At 36.8% G+C, this 15,704-nt stretch overlaps 2 protein-coding genes across 2 annotated transcripts; one reads left to right on the top strand and one right to left on the bottom strand.

Moving 5' to 3' along the window:
- Window positions 1-1,812: 1,812 nt before the first annotated feature.
- On the bottom strand, window positions 1,813-10,008 carry LOC125672403 (uncharacterized). The gene is made up of 3 exons (XM_048908651.2): window positions 9,513-10,008; window positions 4,641-4,798; window positions 1,813-2,061 (listed from the first exon to the last, which is right to left on the bottom strand). Exons 1-3 carry the CDS (start codon window positions 9,613-9,615, stop codon window positions 1,828-1,830), a joined length of 495 nt encoding a protein of 164 aa, XP_048764608.2. The 5' UTR covers window positions 9,616-10,008; the 3' UTR covers window positions 1,813-1,827.
- A 3,913-nt stretch (window positions 10,009-13,921) lies between these two features.
- Window positions 13,922-15,214, top strand: LOC125672313 (uncharacterized). The gene is made up of 2 exons (XM_056161947.1): window positions 13,922-14,699; window positions 14,895-15,214. Exons 1-2 carry the CDS (start codon window positions 14,498-14,500, stop codon window positions 15,101-15,103), a joined length of 411 nt encoding a protein of 136 aa, XP_056017922.1. The 5' UTR covers window positions 13,922-14,497; the 3' UTR covers window positions 15,104-15,214.
- Window positions 15,215-15,704: the final 490 nt, after the last annotated feature.

Below are 15,704 nucleotides of genomic sequence, written 5' to 3'. Positions count from 1 at the left end.
AAACACCTGAACAATCTATAATTCTGCTGTTGTCCCTTGTGTCAAATTCGCTTCATTATTTAAAATATTGTTTGTTGTTTTAAATGTCCCACTCGAGACTTTTTCACTTCTTTGGAGACGTCACCAGCTGTAGGTAAAGAACAAGTACCACGTGATCTACGCATGACGCGTACGGCCGTAACCGCGGGGATTCTTTATCTTGTCAACGCCCACTGTGCAACAGGACCACCGATTTCAAGTCGTATCCGAGAGACCCGTGCCTTTCACTTGGTGATGAAGCAGTTACTACATGTACCTATGTTAAGCAGTTCCGGTGTAATCTAAATCTAATCCTTAAAGATAATTTACTCTGTCTTTTCTCATTAACCCAGTATATTCAAAGAACTGAAACACACACTGTAATTTCAGAGATGACTTGTTCTTTATCCAAAACCTTTCCATGCTTCTTACGTTTCAAAGGTAAAGACCAAAACCAAATTCACAACGAACCGTGAACCAACGCTGGAATTTGGGGGCTAAAACCGGTACTAGGTCATTAATCAAATTATACAGCCATCTATCAGATAAAAGATAGTATTTTCGTAATTTTCATTATATCATCATTAGTCAGCAAAAATTCAATTGAACCCATTGAATGGGGGGTTTTTTTGGGGTTTTTTTTTTTTTTTTTTTTTTGTTATTTCAATTTTTCGGCTTCAAATTATAAACACAATCAGTTGAGCAAACATTTTCTGATATAAATTGTTTTAAGTCACATACGCTGTAACTTATTTAAACTACAGCTCCACAGTGTCTTGGTATGAGTGAAAAATTCTCGAAGAGGGAGAAAACAAAACAATAAACAAATATTGTTTACTTGAAAATTTAATTAAATTGGATATGCCATTGATCGAATCAACAAGCACCTGATTGTTTGTTTACAACAAGTGGGCATTGTATGGGGAATTTGACAATACAGTGAGGACTGCCTAATCCGATACCTGTGCAATCCGTTTCACTGCGCATTCCGACCCTTATTTTCATTCTCAATTTCATGTATCCATTGTTTTACACATTATATTCATACACACTTTTTTTTTTTTCATTTTCATTTATGCCTGTGGGTACCGGTGTGGTACATAGGCCACCAACAACACTTTGCATTCCGACAAAAATTTGTCTTCCAATACATGTCGGATGAGACAGGTTTTGCTGTACAAGAAATATTGAAAGGACCGAAACGACTAACAAACAATACCATCGAAATCACAAATATATATGTCCTAATTTAGCCAAATCAACCAAGTTTTAGATACATATTATTGTTAGAAGTACAAAGATATTTTTGTAGATAAGACGACAACATGAGAGCTAAGTATATGACCCTGTTACACTTAAGTAAAAATTCCATTCCACAGATGCAGCACATTTGTAGTATAATCTTACAAAACTTACAAAATATTCCATGACCCTGGAAAGGCGTGCACAAATTTTCATAATGTGCATTATCTAATTCGTCTAAATCTGCCCTCCGATCACAAACAACAAATATGTAATGTCTTTGGCCTCTGTCTGTTTCTCCTACATATTAACGACATCACTGATAATGTATCCAACAAAATTCAAATATTTGCTGTTATCATACACCCTATAGCCCTTGAATTCGATAGGTCGAAAGGAATTAAAACATTATACCTCAATAAAAGACCGAATAGCGAGAAAGTGACTTAGAAGTGCTGCTCGCGCTTAGTTTTTTAATATACGTGTACATCGTTGTTGGTCTATTTTTTATATAAACGAAATATATATATATACAATGAAAAAACACATTCATGAATAAAAAAATATTTATTGCAGAATATGTCTTAATGAAAGTACAATAGGAAATGACGTAAGCAGACAGTACTTTGATTGACTGATAGCGTCCGCTGCATTGCCTGTGTTACATCCCGTGGTCTGGCAACATGAGGTACACGTATCTGTGGTGACTCCAAAGTTTTTTGATCTGCAGCCGTAGAAACAATCGGTTGCACACTCTCGTTTGATGCTAGTTGTCAGACCCATTATAGAAATTCGCTCCACCTGCATTTGAAGAAAACATACCTAAAAACAAACTGTTTTTTCTTCTTCTGATCGTTATGATACTTGCCTATCGTTTCTTTGACACATAGGTACATGCTATCAGAAGATATTTACCTGTAAGGTTAGCATCTAAGGGTTGCAAACAATGCAATGCCGTATGTAGATGACATGTAGCAGTATTCAGTAAGCTACCATTTTATATTTCATATTCATTTTGTTGCAAACTATATTTACTATCTCACAGACATCAACTATCTATACATGGAATGAATTGTGTCCATTTACCAAACCTTCATTGTATTCACTTTATGTATAACTTTTGTTTATATTTATCTAGTCTTTGTAAAAACGTTATTTTAAACCCACATATGTATGAACTGTACAATACAATAAAATAACAGAGGTGCATGGCGTTTGAACTCGCACTTCCTTTGAACACCTCCTTTAACGAAACTGATCAATAAGATATGTTTCATGAAAATTCGTGGATTATATCTTATATTTTTTCAATTCCCATTGCTATTTTCCACTTGTTTACTGGATTCAGTGATGGATCCGGAAAGTCTGGGGCTTGTCTTCAGGCCACTAGTAGCCCTGGTGGGGCTCAGAAGGTGAAGCCCTCTTAAACTACTGAGTTGTAACAAAATGAGACATACATTATATATATAATAATTACTTTTCGCAATGATCGGTAAAAGTATAGGGTAAAATATAAAAAAGATACACGAAGACGTTTAGTAAAGCTTTACACACACACACACACACACACACACACACACACACACACACACACACACACACAGTGATGACAAAATTTCAGTGCAATAGTTATATCCAGGAAACTATTTGACCTACTTGTAGCCCTAAAGTAGGTCACAGTGTACCAATCAAGCTGAAATACAAACTGAATATGTATTTCTCCGTGAAGAAGGTTGTGACTACATTCAGGGCAATACCCGTATCCATAACGGGAAAAAAAATCTGGAAAATTGTTTATACAAACTGAACTTGTATTACTCTGAGAGAAAGCTTATCAATGACTAAATTTCGGGTCAATATCTGTATCTGTAACGAAAAAAAAGTCTGGAAAATTGGTTGACCTACACTTAACCCTAAAGTAGGTCACGATACACCAATTAAGTTAAAATTCAAACTCACTCTTACGCTTCTTGAGGGAGAAATTGTGACCAAATTTCAACTTTGTACATGCATCCGATTACGGAAATAGTCCGGAAAACAATTACCTCGGACGGAAACACTGACGGGCGGACAGAGCCATAACACAATACTGACGACGGGTATATATAGAAAGGATCATATTTGAGAGGGAGAGGTGCGCCCAGCTATACATGTCCAAGATCTAATCCGATTTTGATATCGTCGATATCGACAATATCAAATTGATATCGAGTCGATATCGTCATGCCTGCTTACAACATCGATATTGGCGTTATCGACATTCCCACAACGATATCGTATCGATATCGATAATCTTTATTTCAAATGCGTTTGAATTTACACAGCATAATGTCTGCCTACGATGTCGATATCGACATTCTCACAACGATATAATATCGATACTTTCTTTTCGGAATGTGTTGAATTAATAGTCTTAGTACACACAGCATAATGTCTGTCAACGATGTTGATATCGTCGATATCGACATTCTCACAACGATATCGTATCGATATCGATAATTTCTATTTTAAATGTGTTTGAATTGATAGACATAGTCTACACAGCATAATGTAAACACTACGTTAAGCAAAACGATCGTGACTCGATATCGACAGGAAGAGAAATTAAACCTATTTTAGTCCTCATACAACCATTAGGAAAACGATCATGATTCGATATCGACACGATATCGTCAATATCGACAGAAAGAGAAATAATTTCTATTTCAGTCCTAACACAACGTTTAAAACGATCGTGATTCGATATCGTGTCGATATCGACAGGAAGAGAAATCAAACCTATTTTAGTCCTCATACAACCATTACAAAAACGATCATGATTCGATATGGACACGATATCGTCGATATCGATAGGAAGAGAAATCCTTTTTATTTCAGTTCTAACACTAACTACATTAAGAAAATCGGTCGTATTTCGATATCTACAGGAAACTAAATGAATCCTATATTAGTCCTCTTACGCCATTACAAAACCGACACAGTATCGTCAGTAAAGGTATGTGATTATTAGAGTGGTACTTATCGATATCGGTACAATATCATGTTTGGTTTGTCGATATCGGCGACATCGTATCTACATCGTGTCTTGGACATAACTCCCAGCGTGTCGGTACTGTACCCGCCTTTGGGATAAATATACGTGTATATCCATTAAAAAGATTATGAAAGCCCAAAACGACATTGGGGTATTAAAATGTTGATGCAATAGAGATAGAATCCACGAATTTATAAGAAATAATTTTCATTAGTTTTGTTTTGCACATTAAAAGGGGGTGCGGATCAAAGGAAGTACAAAAGCAAGGTATCTGTGCAAGTTACATGTATAGTAAGTCATGTCCACCTATCGATGCACTAAAGCTTTACAGTCCACTAAATCCTACCATGCAGTAGACCTCTGACTTGAGACAGGGCACGAGCGGCGTGGTGTTGGGTTGGATCTGACACACGGTGTAGGGGTCCCATTGTTTGAATATGTCTTCACATTTGTGACATGACAAATTTCCGATATCTTCATTGTATATTGTAGCACTCTCTGACACTGTAAAAGAATTCAAGTCTGTATGTATATATTATTCTCAGCACAAAATATACCTAAAACCTGGACTGACCATAAAATTCCATTATGGGTACGTTTCGTTACCACCCTACCAGGTGAGTTTAAATCAGATCGGGGGGGGGGGGGGGCTTCATTTTCACTATTCTGTTAGAAAGATAAATTTGATGACTATCGCCCCCTCCCCCTCCATTTTTTATAGTTGTATTGAATTGTAAAAAAGTTCGGGTATATTGTTGTTACCCTGGTCAGTCCGTTGGTCCGTCTGTCACTCTTTCCTTGAACTCTTTTATTTTAAATAGTAATCTTTTAGAGGGTGATAGCTGGTGTCCTGTAGATGTACAGTAAGTTGAAGAATTTTCATTTTGAAAACGACAAACTTTGAGTGCGTTCGAGATCGCCGTTCTCGTTGTTCTCGTGCTCTGTTCTTAGAGTCGCGAACGACGAGAACATGTGCGCACGAACGTGTTCTTTGTTCTTCGACCACACTACCTACAGAGGTGGTGTGATTTCTTGCACCTCAAACCCGTTCTCGGGTTTCGTACTTGGCGTTCGGGATCGACAGGGATTTGTACTCGTACGAAAAACGGCGATCTCGAACGCGCTCCTGGTTTCCAGACCTCCTTTCACATTTAATGAAGTGGCCAAATAATCTTTTAGGAGATTATTGATGTTGTCCTTTAAATGTGCAATACGCTTTCGGAATTTTATTTTTCACCTTGAGGGGAATTGGGTGGGGAAAATATCGACCAAAAAGCTGGTGCACAGTGCATTATATCATGCGCAACAAGGATATATTTGAAATCTCGACCACTTTAAAGACATTTGAACAATAAAAAAAATCATGGAAATTGGGTTGCCCAATGCATCTTGATCAGCAGGAATATATTTATATAGTGTGGGGTATGTTATATGGTAACTAGTGTGGCTCCCTTGCTAGTTACACAAGTACGATGTAGAGTATATTAAGAAGCAAACACTTTCTGGTATTACTGTCTTATGACAGCATTTACTTTAAATTTAATGTGATTCTTTCTTTTTTCAAGAATTTTAGACAATCATGAAGTCAGGTTCTCCGACAACTGCCACCCCCCCCCCCCCCCCCTCCTAGCTACGTGCCTGCCTTCTGTTGTTTAAAGTGTTTCATAATAGTAGGTACCCTCGCTGTAGTATCAGTGTCTTGTAATGTTTGTATTTACTGTATGGGGGTAAAGTACTACACTGTGCGTCTATGGTATGGACCTAATTTGATCCAGGCCCCGGGATCATTAAACATCTTAGCCTTAAGTTAAAATGTGATTGTTGTGATGAAATGAGAATTCAACCATTACTGTTAAGTTATTCAATATTGTTTCATCAAATTTCTATTGTGTTCGCAAATTAAGAGTCTCAGTTCCAAAGTAATGAACATCTTTTAAGTGATTAAAATTTTAACTTAGGTCTAAGTTTGTTACATGACCCCGGGTCCAGGCCCGTGAAATGTATTTTAAGATTTTGAGGATAACTTCATTTTATTTTGATGAAAAATGTTTGGGCAGCCTCAACATATGTTATTTATATTGAAAATGCAGGACTCAGGATCATGTACCAAACTCGGACTTATACATGTACATCTGCACGTCAAAATTTCAATCACCAGAAAGTGATCATTACTTTTGAACCGAAACTCTTAATTTTCAGACGCTAGAAATTTGATAAACAATATTGAATAACAATTCTCTTTTGGAATTATTAACTTTCCCATCATTTCATCACAATATACAGATTTTGACTGAAGCTTATATGCATGATCCTGGCGCCTGGTGATATTTGAGATGTACAACTACTTTCGGTTTAATTATTTATATGATAAAATGTGGACCAAAATAATCATTTGAGCAGAAAATAGGATTCCATGTGTGGTAATTTAATTGTAAAATTTCCAGTTGTGAATGTCCGGAAAATCCAATTGCTCCTCGATACATCGAACATTCAGCGATTCAACAATGTTTAGGAAGTGACGTATTCAACCCCGTTTAGTCAGCGTCCAATTCAAGATGGCTGTCCGCAGATTTCATTTTACCAATTTTCTTGAACATTGCGAATTTCATAATTCATCTCCCACCGGATAATGAAAGACAACTTCATAATACTGAGATCTGACACCTGTCAATTTTGAATGGGGCCGAAAATTAACGATTTCTGATTTGTTTACTTTTATCTATGCGCTCTATAAAAAAAAAAAAAAAAAAAGAGTTCATGGGGGAAATGTAATGGTTTCTTCCAAAAATAAATGTTTTCTGATTAAGAGAAAAACTCAGTTGATCAGCATTATTTCGTGAGTTGTATCCAATCCACTTATTTATATTGCTAGCCCTCATGAAGAATTTAATGAAAATTAAATAGGTGCTGGGACTACATGAGATACTTAATATGTTTTTGCTCCAAGAAGATAATTTGTTGTACAGACATATCGGCGTTTCATATAATCATTCATATCTTCATCTACATGATTTGCCTTCATTTCTACCTTCGATCAAGATCAATTAAAACGTGTATCAATATCATCTCCAATTCGCCGGAGGTAACGTTTTATGTGAGAAAGCGACGATAAACGGAAAAATTCTTCACTACTGATATCGAAGTACAACAAACGATGCAATAATGATCGCAATTGAATGTTACATTTATCATAAAATAATTAAAGCCTGAATTATATGTATTTCATCAAACTCCAAGATTTCACTTGAAATTTGATATTTTTGTGGGGAAATTATGCCCTTAAGATTTTATCATACATTTGAAATGGCTTGCTATTCCAGATAATTTCGTGTTAGAATGCGCATGCGTCGAACAGCATCAAGTTGATATATTTGCATATGCATATATTTTGTTGGTACTTTTCTATTCCATATCTGTTTTCATCATTTTCGATTGTATCATTTTAGATTTTTTTTTAAAACCTTATAGATATCAAAGATTCTTCCTCTTCCCCAATATTGCCATTTCATTATTATGAATTAGGTTAAAAATATTTACTCTTTAAGAAAAGATCTTTTTAGCTTCTCGAAAATGCCATGTGTTTATACAGGTATATTGATGTCGCAAAGATCAATCGCGGTGCATAGTCGAAGTCTAGGAACTTTCCTGTTAATGATTTAGATGCAAAAGTGATAAAATACCACTGTTTCTAATTGTCTAGCTGTCGAAAGCAAAGTAAGCTTATCAAGATAATTAAAGGTACTCGAAAATAACCCTGAAGCGGTTGAAAACATCTCTGAGAAAATAATCGAAGCGCCGGAAGAGCTATCCTGAATCACTGAATGCTTGCTTTATTGAGAAGCAATTGGATTTTCCCCCGACATTTAAAACTGAAATTTCCATCAACTTAATTGCCAAACATGAAATCCTATTCTCTACCCAGATGATTATTCTGGTCCACATCTGATCATAAAAGTAGTTTAAACCGAAACATTATCTGTGAAAAATGGCGTACTGATGAATAGCCCAAAGCTCAACACAACATCACATTTATTGAAAGTAAAATATAGAATATTACATCGATTGCCAAGAATGATCATGCAAATGTACCGGATTTTGTAGGTTGTTTTTAAATTTGAATTAAGAATCTTTCACTCATATAGAATATTTTTCATCAGGGGAAAAACAATGCTGTGGTGGTTTTACCTTTTTAATTCTAATTTGCCCAAAGTCATCTTACGGGTTTTTTAAATTGTCAAGGAAACTGATGTAAAAATATGTGTAGATGATTTTATATGTATTAGTAGTAAGTATCGGTACCTCATTTGTACGTGTACTAAGGCTTGCACATCATTTTTTGTAGCCTGAAGTTGAAATTATTGATTATAGTGTCGTTATGTATAACAAACAGAGAAATCATTGAAACAAAACTGTGACCCTTAACGCACATCATCAAAAGTCCACTCGGCAAGTCCAGCAACAAGTCCACGAATTACAAATAATAAACGAGATAGCACTAATATTCTGTGAAATGTATAGTTTCATTGTTGCTATACCACCACCATACATACAATCTAGGATCGGAGACACTATGGATGAAATATTGCACTTGTTTGTTGGTGTGTTTTTTTTTAGTTCTTAATAATGCTAATTCAATCTTTGTTTTTTAGGTGGGTAAGGAATGTGATTTTGGGTATGTTAAGCATGCGAGTTTGGAAAATCATTCTCGATATAAAACCATCACTTTCCTTTTAATTTCCGTAAATCAAGAGTCATAACTATTTTCTACATGAAAAGAAGAGCTAGCACGGGAATTAGGGACCAGTCAAACAGCAAGAACTATAGCCCTAGAATTTGGGACCAGACAAACAACAAGAGCTAGCCCTGGAATTAGGGACCAGTCAAACAGCAAGAGCTAGCCCTGGAATTGGGGACCAGTCAAACAGCAAGAGATAGCCCTGGTAATAGAGACCAGTCAAACAGCAGTCAGAAGAGCTAGCCCTGGGATTAGGGACCAGTCAAACAGCAAAAGCTAGCACTAGCATTAGGGATCAGTCAGATAGCAGTCCAAACTCATGAATTACTATATGGTATTGTATTTTACTTTTATAAATCAAACTATGGGAGCTGGGCGTTTATCGGTTAAAGGAGTTTTTAAAGGACATAAAATGCTAGAAATGAACTGAAAACAAAAAACACTAATTAATTTTTTTAAAATTCCATTCAGCACTGTACCCACCTGTGTACATGAAACTAGATGCGTGTATGTACAGATATAAGGTAATGATCCATAACTGATGAAATCGTACTTCCATTTTCACACTTCGGACATGTTGGTCCATTTCAGGGCATATAGGACTGTTTCAGATGTTTCATTCTGTGTAGACCCTTTGGTGTCTTCCTTCTGTTGTTGGTAATTAGCGTATGGTACCACGGTTATATTTCCAAAGCTTCGCTAGGTTACGACCAGACCGGCGCACCATTTACAAAGAATCGATCAAATATACCTGACGGAAAGAGAAATTGATTTCAGTATAAATGTATTCTACGTTGTGTAATTCCGTTTATTTGATGTCAAATACAGCAGGATGCTTTCATGAAATCACATGGGTGAATAAAATAATTGAAAGAAACTATCTTTGCTGTTATAGAACACATGCGCGAATCAACCTGATGGCCGTTCATAAGGCTTTGTCAGTCAACATCAAAAATATGGGTAGAGGGTTTACCTTTCCTTCCCCCTACCCGCATTCTATCTTTCTCTTCTCTCCCCTTCATTGTTACTTCCTCACTTCCTCTCTCCTCCTCCTCCTCCTCCTCCTCTCTTTTATCCGTTATTCGGCACTGAACATATACGACAGCTTGCGTTAACAAACCTTTGGACGATGATCGCCAGAATTCGGACAAGAATATTGTACAACTTTGCCGTAATTTTCGTGTTACATATTATCTTATTCTTGATTAAGCAAAGTGTTACTGTTAACAAAATTTAGGAAACTGACTTTACGTAGGGAATATCACTTCAAGCTGAGAACAGGATTTCAGCATTTCAAGGTGTACAAGAAATTTGATTATTAACATTTCCCTCATGTTTGATTCACAAAAAAATCACTATTGGTTAGAGAAGTTATAGTATCTGACGATTTTCAAGATTATTTGCAAGAAGAACTTGATGATTTTTAGCAAATCAATTTCAATTTTTCAAAACGTTTTGTAAATATTGGGGGGGGGGGGGGGTATTCTACAGCAATTAGCTTCAAATGTATCATTGTCGAACACTTGTCTGTAAAAAAAAAAATATAAACCAACGCGTCTTTGATTTGGATTCCTTCATGCATGTACAGTATATAATTATTCTGTGCGAGGTTTACAAATGAAATAAAGCATATTGATACAAATTTTGACAAGCACATTTTTTCATTGTACATGTAAGTGCTTGTTTCATGGAAATTTTAACCGTCTGTGTCAGACCTAGGTTCCGAGCACATTAACCAAGCGCGGATTCAGGATTCTTTTTCGTGGGGGTGTTGGTGTTGAACTTTGGTAAAAAAAATATAATAACCAACCCTCTTAAAGCAACTCCATATGAATGAAATATTCTCGAGAGGGACGTTAAGCAATATTCAATCAATCAATCAATCTTAAAGCCAAAAAAAAAAAGTAAAAGGTTTAATTCAAACCAATGCTCAAAATCCTAAATCGTGGAAGGGAATCTTATACTGCATGCGATATATTCATTGGTTGAAACTTGCATGTACATTTTCCACTACGGTTTGGGGATCCGGGTGAGAATATGTCCTCAGAACCCCTTGCTTGTCACAAGAGGTGACTAAATGGGGCGGTCCTTCGGATAAGACCACAAAAACTGAGGTTCCATGTCACAGCAGGTGTGGCACGATAAAGATCTCTCCCTCCTCAGAGGCCATAAGCGCCGAGCAAAGGCCTAAATTTTGCAGTACTTCACCGGCAATGATGACGTCTCCATATGAGGGGGAAAATCTCCAGCGGGACGTCAAACATTATTCAACCAATCAACCAACCAACCTACCAACCAATCAACCAACCAACCAACCAACCTACCTACCTACCTACCAACAAACCAACCAACCTACCAACCAACCAACCAACCAACCAACCTACCTACCTACCTACCTACCTACCAACCAACCAACCAACCAACCAACCAACCAACCAACCTACCAACCAACCAACCAACCAACCTACCTACCTACCTACCTACCAACCTACCAACCAATCAACCAACCAACCAACCAACCAACCTACCAACCTACCAACCAACCAACCAACCAACCAACCAACCAACCTACCTACCTACCTACTAATCAACCAACCTACCTACCAACCAACCAACCAACCAACCTACCTACCTACCAACCAACCAACCAACCAACCTACCTACCTACCTACCTACCTACCAACCAACCTACCAACCAACCAACCTACCAACCTACCAACCAACCAACCAACCAACCTACCTACCTACCTACCAACCTACCAACCAACCAACCAACCAACCTACCTACCTACCTACTAATCAACCAACCTACCTACCAACCTACCAACCAATCAACCAACCAACCTACCTACCAACCAACCTACTTACCAACCAACCAACCAACCAACCAACCAACCTACCTACCTACCAACCAACCAACCTACCTACCAACCAACCAACCAACCAACCAATCAACCTACCTACCAACCAACCAACCAACCAACCAACCAACCAACCAACCTACCTACCTACCTACCAACCAACCAACCAACCTACCTACCAACCTACCAACCAACCAACCAACCAACCTGATTGTTATTTTACAAAGTGGGGAGGGGAAACCAGCCGGTCAATCAAACTTTGCATACAATATATAACGGTTTTGTATGCAGAAAAACCGAAAAGTATATTGTCCAAAAAGTGGGGGCGGGGCAGGTTTCCTTTTCTGAACGATATATGGCATTTGAATTGTTGAATAAAGGATGCAATTTCAGATACGTATTGCTTAAATGATCAAACTAGAATTTTTCTTTAAACATCATGAAATGTCCGAGTGTCTGTACGTGTAAAAATCTATCTAAATCTACAATTAAAATTACCAATATAGACCATTGTCCACGAATAGTGTTGTATAGAAACGAAAATGATTAATCTGTTATAATCTAAATAGAGTGATGAAAAAAGTATAAATGCATTGTGGAATATTGGCATTCCTCATGTCGTTTAGTGCATTTCAGACATAAGAATATAAGAATGTAAAATGTTAATGACGTGAAGATGCTGCCAATGGAAACCATCTAAGTGACCTTTATCGACTGACCAGAAAATTAAATTATAAGAGATAGGCACATAATGATATAAATACCAAGATTAGGTGAAGAGCACTATAAAGAATAGAAGAGAGAAAAGAGCTCTAGAATGGATAGCATAAACTCTGAATAGCTAAAAGATGGAGAAGATGAACGAAACGACATTCTTTCTGATTGGAAGAGATCATTGATAGCTACCATTCCAACAAGATTGTTACTCGTAGCCAAATGTCCCCACTGCCGCAAAAAAAGGTGAAGCACAAAAGTCCCATAACTCCTGTAAAATTTAGAATTGCGGTTAAATATGATCAACCACATTTGGTGACTAACAATCCTTCTTTGAACAAATCCGTTGAGCGGTTTCGGAGGAGTTGCGTCCACAAGTCAGATGGGACGGACGGACAGACGGACGCCGGTATCTCTATGTCCCCTTCCGTGTAACGGTGGGGAACAAAATTAAGGTAATATATGACGGTGTGAGTTAATTACAGGAAACATCGCTGCTCTTTGTATCATTCATAGAGTTTTATTGTTTATAATTTTAGTGAGAATAAGAACAGATGTAGAACTAAGGAATGAGCTAGCTGCCTTCTGAAAAGATGGAGACACTTGAAAGAAAGCCTTCATTTTAAGGAGGTATACTCACCGTGTACAACCCCACATTTGGGGGTGCGGAATAGTGACCTTAGGGGGTACGGAATTCGAAGCGTGTTTTACTCTAGACAAGTTCACATATTTAGCTTGGTTACAGCTATAGAGATAAAACTAGTTTTATATTAACATACTACGGAACACAGTGATGTCCCCGCTTACTCTTACTCGTTTCCCACCTCGCAGTTCGTGTTAGAAATAGGTTAACACTTCAACAATATTAGGCAACCACACGTAAGGATGCAAATTTGATCGATATTTGGCGAAATTTTCAATTATTCTGCCACTCCACATCATATAACTAATACACATGGTTTCTGCACATAACGCTGTAGCAGATACTTCCATGATTTCCGAATTTCACGTCAAATAAACGATGAAATCTTCAATTTAGTGTGTGCCACTACGGGGTACAGTTTTCAGTGGAGGTAGGGGGCAATGAACCAATCATAATGTGATGAGTTGTGATGAAAATGTCATTTGGATTTAAGATTTATATCAAACCATCTTTGCGGTGTAATCATTCTTTGATTTGAAATGTATATAAATGCAGTCGGTACATTAACATTTCTGATCAGAGAATTATTTATTATCTTCTTATGTCATCAAGATGTTCCAAAATTGGGTTTCAAAACTGACGTCATCTAAGAAAAGGGACATTGTTTTTTGGGCAATGCTTATTGTATTGTTCTTCTTCTTGTGAACACGAGGAATTGGATACTGACAGACTTTGGTTAAGAGAAGATAAATTTGAATAGATGAATTGATTATTTGCTTTTATATCATTCGATTCAATTGGTTAATTTTTAATGTTATAAATCATCAAGACATGATACTAAGTATGGGTTTAAAAAGGATCATGCTTTGTATGTAGCAAAACAATACTACATTCTCTTTAAAATGTTTCAATGAAATGTATACTAGTATATATTTTTTCACAGGATCTCGGGCTCATAAATTATTCCGGGAGGTTGTGGAAAGCCAGTTTCTCTTACAAGACATTGCAAAACTGTCTCCACTTCACCAGACTTATGGTTTAGAAGTATTTCACAGCGTGGTTAATAACTTTGCCCCAAAGAATACACATTTCTTTTATCCAGCAATGATGGTCAGGTAATGTACATACATCTATATAGGTTTGATATTATCTAAAGTAAAATTTCAGAATGAAATATTTTGTGATAAAGAGGGTTTTTTCTTCTTCGGCTGAATGATAACAAGGAAGATAAGGTTACCAGTATTTTGAAAATGAAGTTGAAAAAAAAAAAAAAAACTTTTACAATCTGTATCATTTTCAGATTGTGTGTAGCCACCCTACACTTCAATGAAATTGGCAGACGACACCAAGCTACAACAACGACTGGACCAGCACGGTGGCATCTGAGTTATCCAAAGAGAAGTAAAGGGGAGGTCGCAGTTGTGAAACCTGACAAGACTCCAATTACCTATGGTAAGTGATTATACAATTACATGCATTATCATACGCTAGTCAAACGATGCCATTACATTACTATGATTATATTCGACTTGTTGTTGAAATACATACTGTACTTCTATTGATTTTGATTATTGACTGTGAATAATGTTCAATAGTATAGATATGATGTCTTTTGATGTTAATTGTCATTTTCAATACAATCTTCAGACTATGTGGAGATTCTGTGCATCAACTTGGTGGAACGCCGTCTTCCGACATGTCCAGCAGCTACTGCGGAAGCCAGTAAGGACACAGGTTACAGACCACCACCTCTTACCTCCTCCCTTGCTTGTTTCAGTAAGGATGAACTCATTGCCACAAGACGAACACGGTTTGCGCATGGCAATTTGGTTGCTGTTGAGGGCCCAAGAACGTGAAGATGATTTTAAGCATCAGATCTTGGAAACACTTGTTGATGATCTTCTTTTGTTGTTTGCTATATTATCTACATGTTCTGAGATTTTTATTGTTACAGATAAAGATATTTCTCTATATTGCAATGTGCTATTTTTGTTTGTTTTCAAATCGCTTGTGTCAAGATCAAACTGTGTGTTAATAGTTCTCAATAAATGGTGATCTTATAAAAATACCCAGTTTTCAATGCATGCCTGGTGCTGTTTGTATTTTGGTCAAGAAGAAAACTCAAGAACCCCAAATAACAAAAGATGGTATGATACTACTACTATTAAATTGCAGACAAAATTACCGGTTCCTGTGTGCGTTTGTGGGTTTTTATATAACCTGAGTAAACTCAGGTGACCTGTTGCAATTGTTTGCCGTTGTGCATTAACAATTGAACATTTTTAACTCTTGATAACTACTAAATTCTATTCAAATTTGGTTTGAAGCATCTTTGGGACTTGGGGGCATAAATTGTCAATTCTAGGGTCCTAGGGGTGGGGCAAAAATTTACCAATTTTCACAAATCTTCTCTACACCTGCATATCTTTAAGAAAAATTAAATGCATAATTATTGAT

Source organism: Ostrea edulis, chromosome 4, assembly GCF_947568905.1.
Source record: "Ostrea edulis chromosome 4, xbOstEdul1.1, whole genome shotgun sequence".
NCBI classification, from domain to species: Eukaryota; Metazoa; Mollusca; class Bivalvia; order Ostreida; family Ostreidae; genus Ostrea; species Ostrea edulis.
The sequence above is the reverse complement of the archived record's forward strand: the minus strand, read 5'-3'. Positions and strand labels throughout refer to the sequence as shown.

Excerpts from the sequence above, each read along its gene's own strand:
- LOC125672313 (XM_056161947.1), top strand. The coding sequence starts at position 14,498 with ATGAAGTTGAAAAAAAAAAAAAAAACTTTTACAATCTGTATCATTTTC. Across the intron at positions 14,700-14,894 it reads CAAGACTCCAATTACCTATG|ACTATGTGGAGATTCTGTGC; the intron begins GTAAGTGATTAT and ends TACAATCTTCAG.
- LOC125672403 (XM_048908651.2), bottom strand. The coding sequence starts at position 9,615 with ATGGACCAACATGTCCGAAGTGTGAAAATGGAAGTACGATTTCATCAG. Across the intron at positions 4,799-9,512 it reads ATCTAGTTTCATGTACACAG|TGTCAGAGAGTGCTACAATA; the intron begins GTGGGTACAGTG and ends ATTCTTTTACAG. Across the intron at positions 2,062-4,640 it reads AGTCAGAGGTCTACTGCATG|GTGGAGCGAATTTCTATAAT; the intron begins GTAGGATTTAGT and ends CTTCAAATGCAG.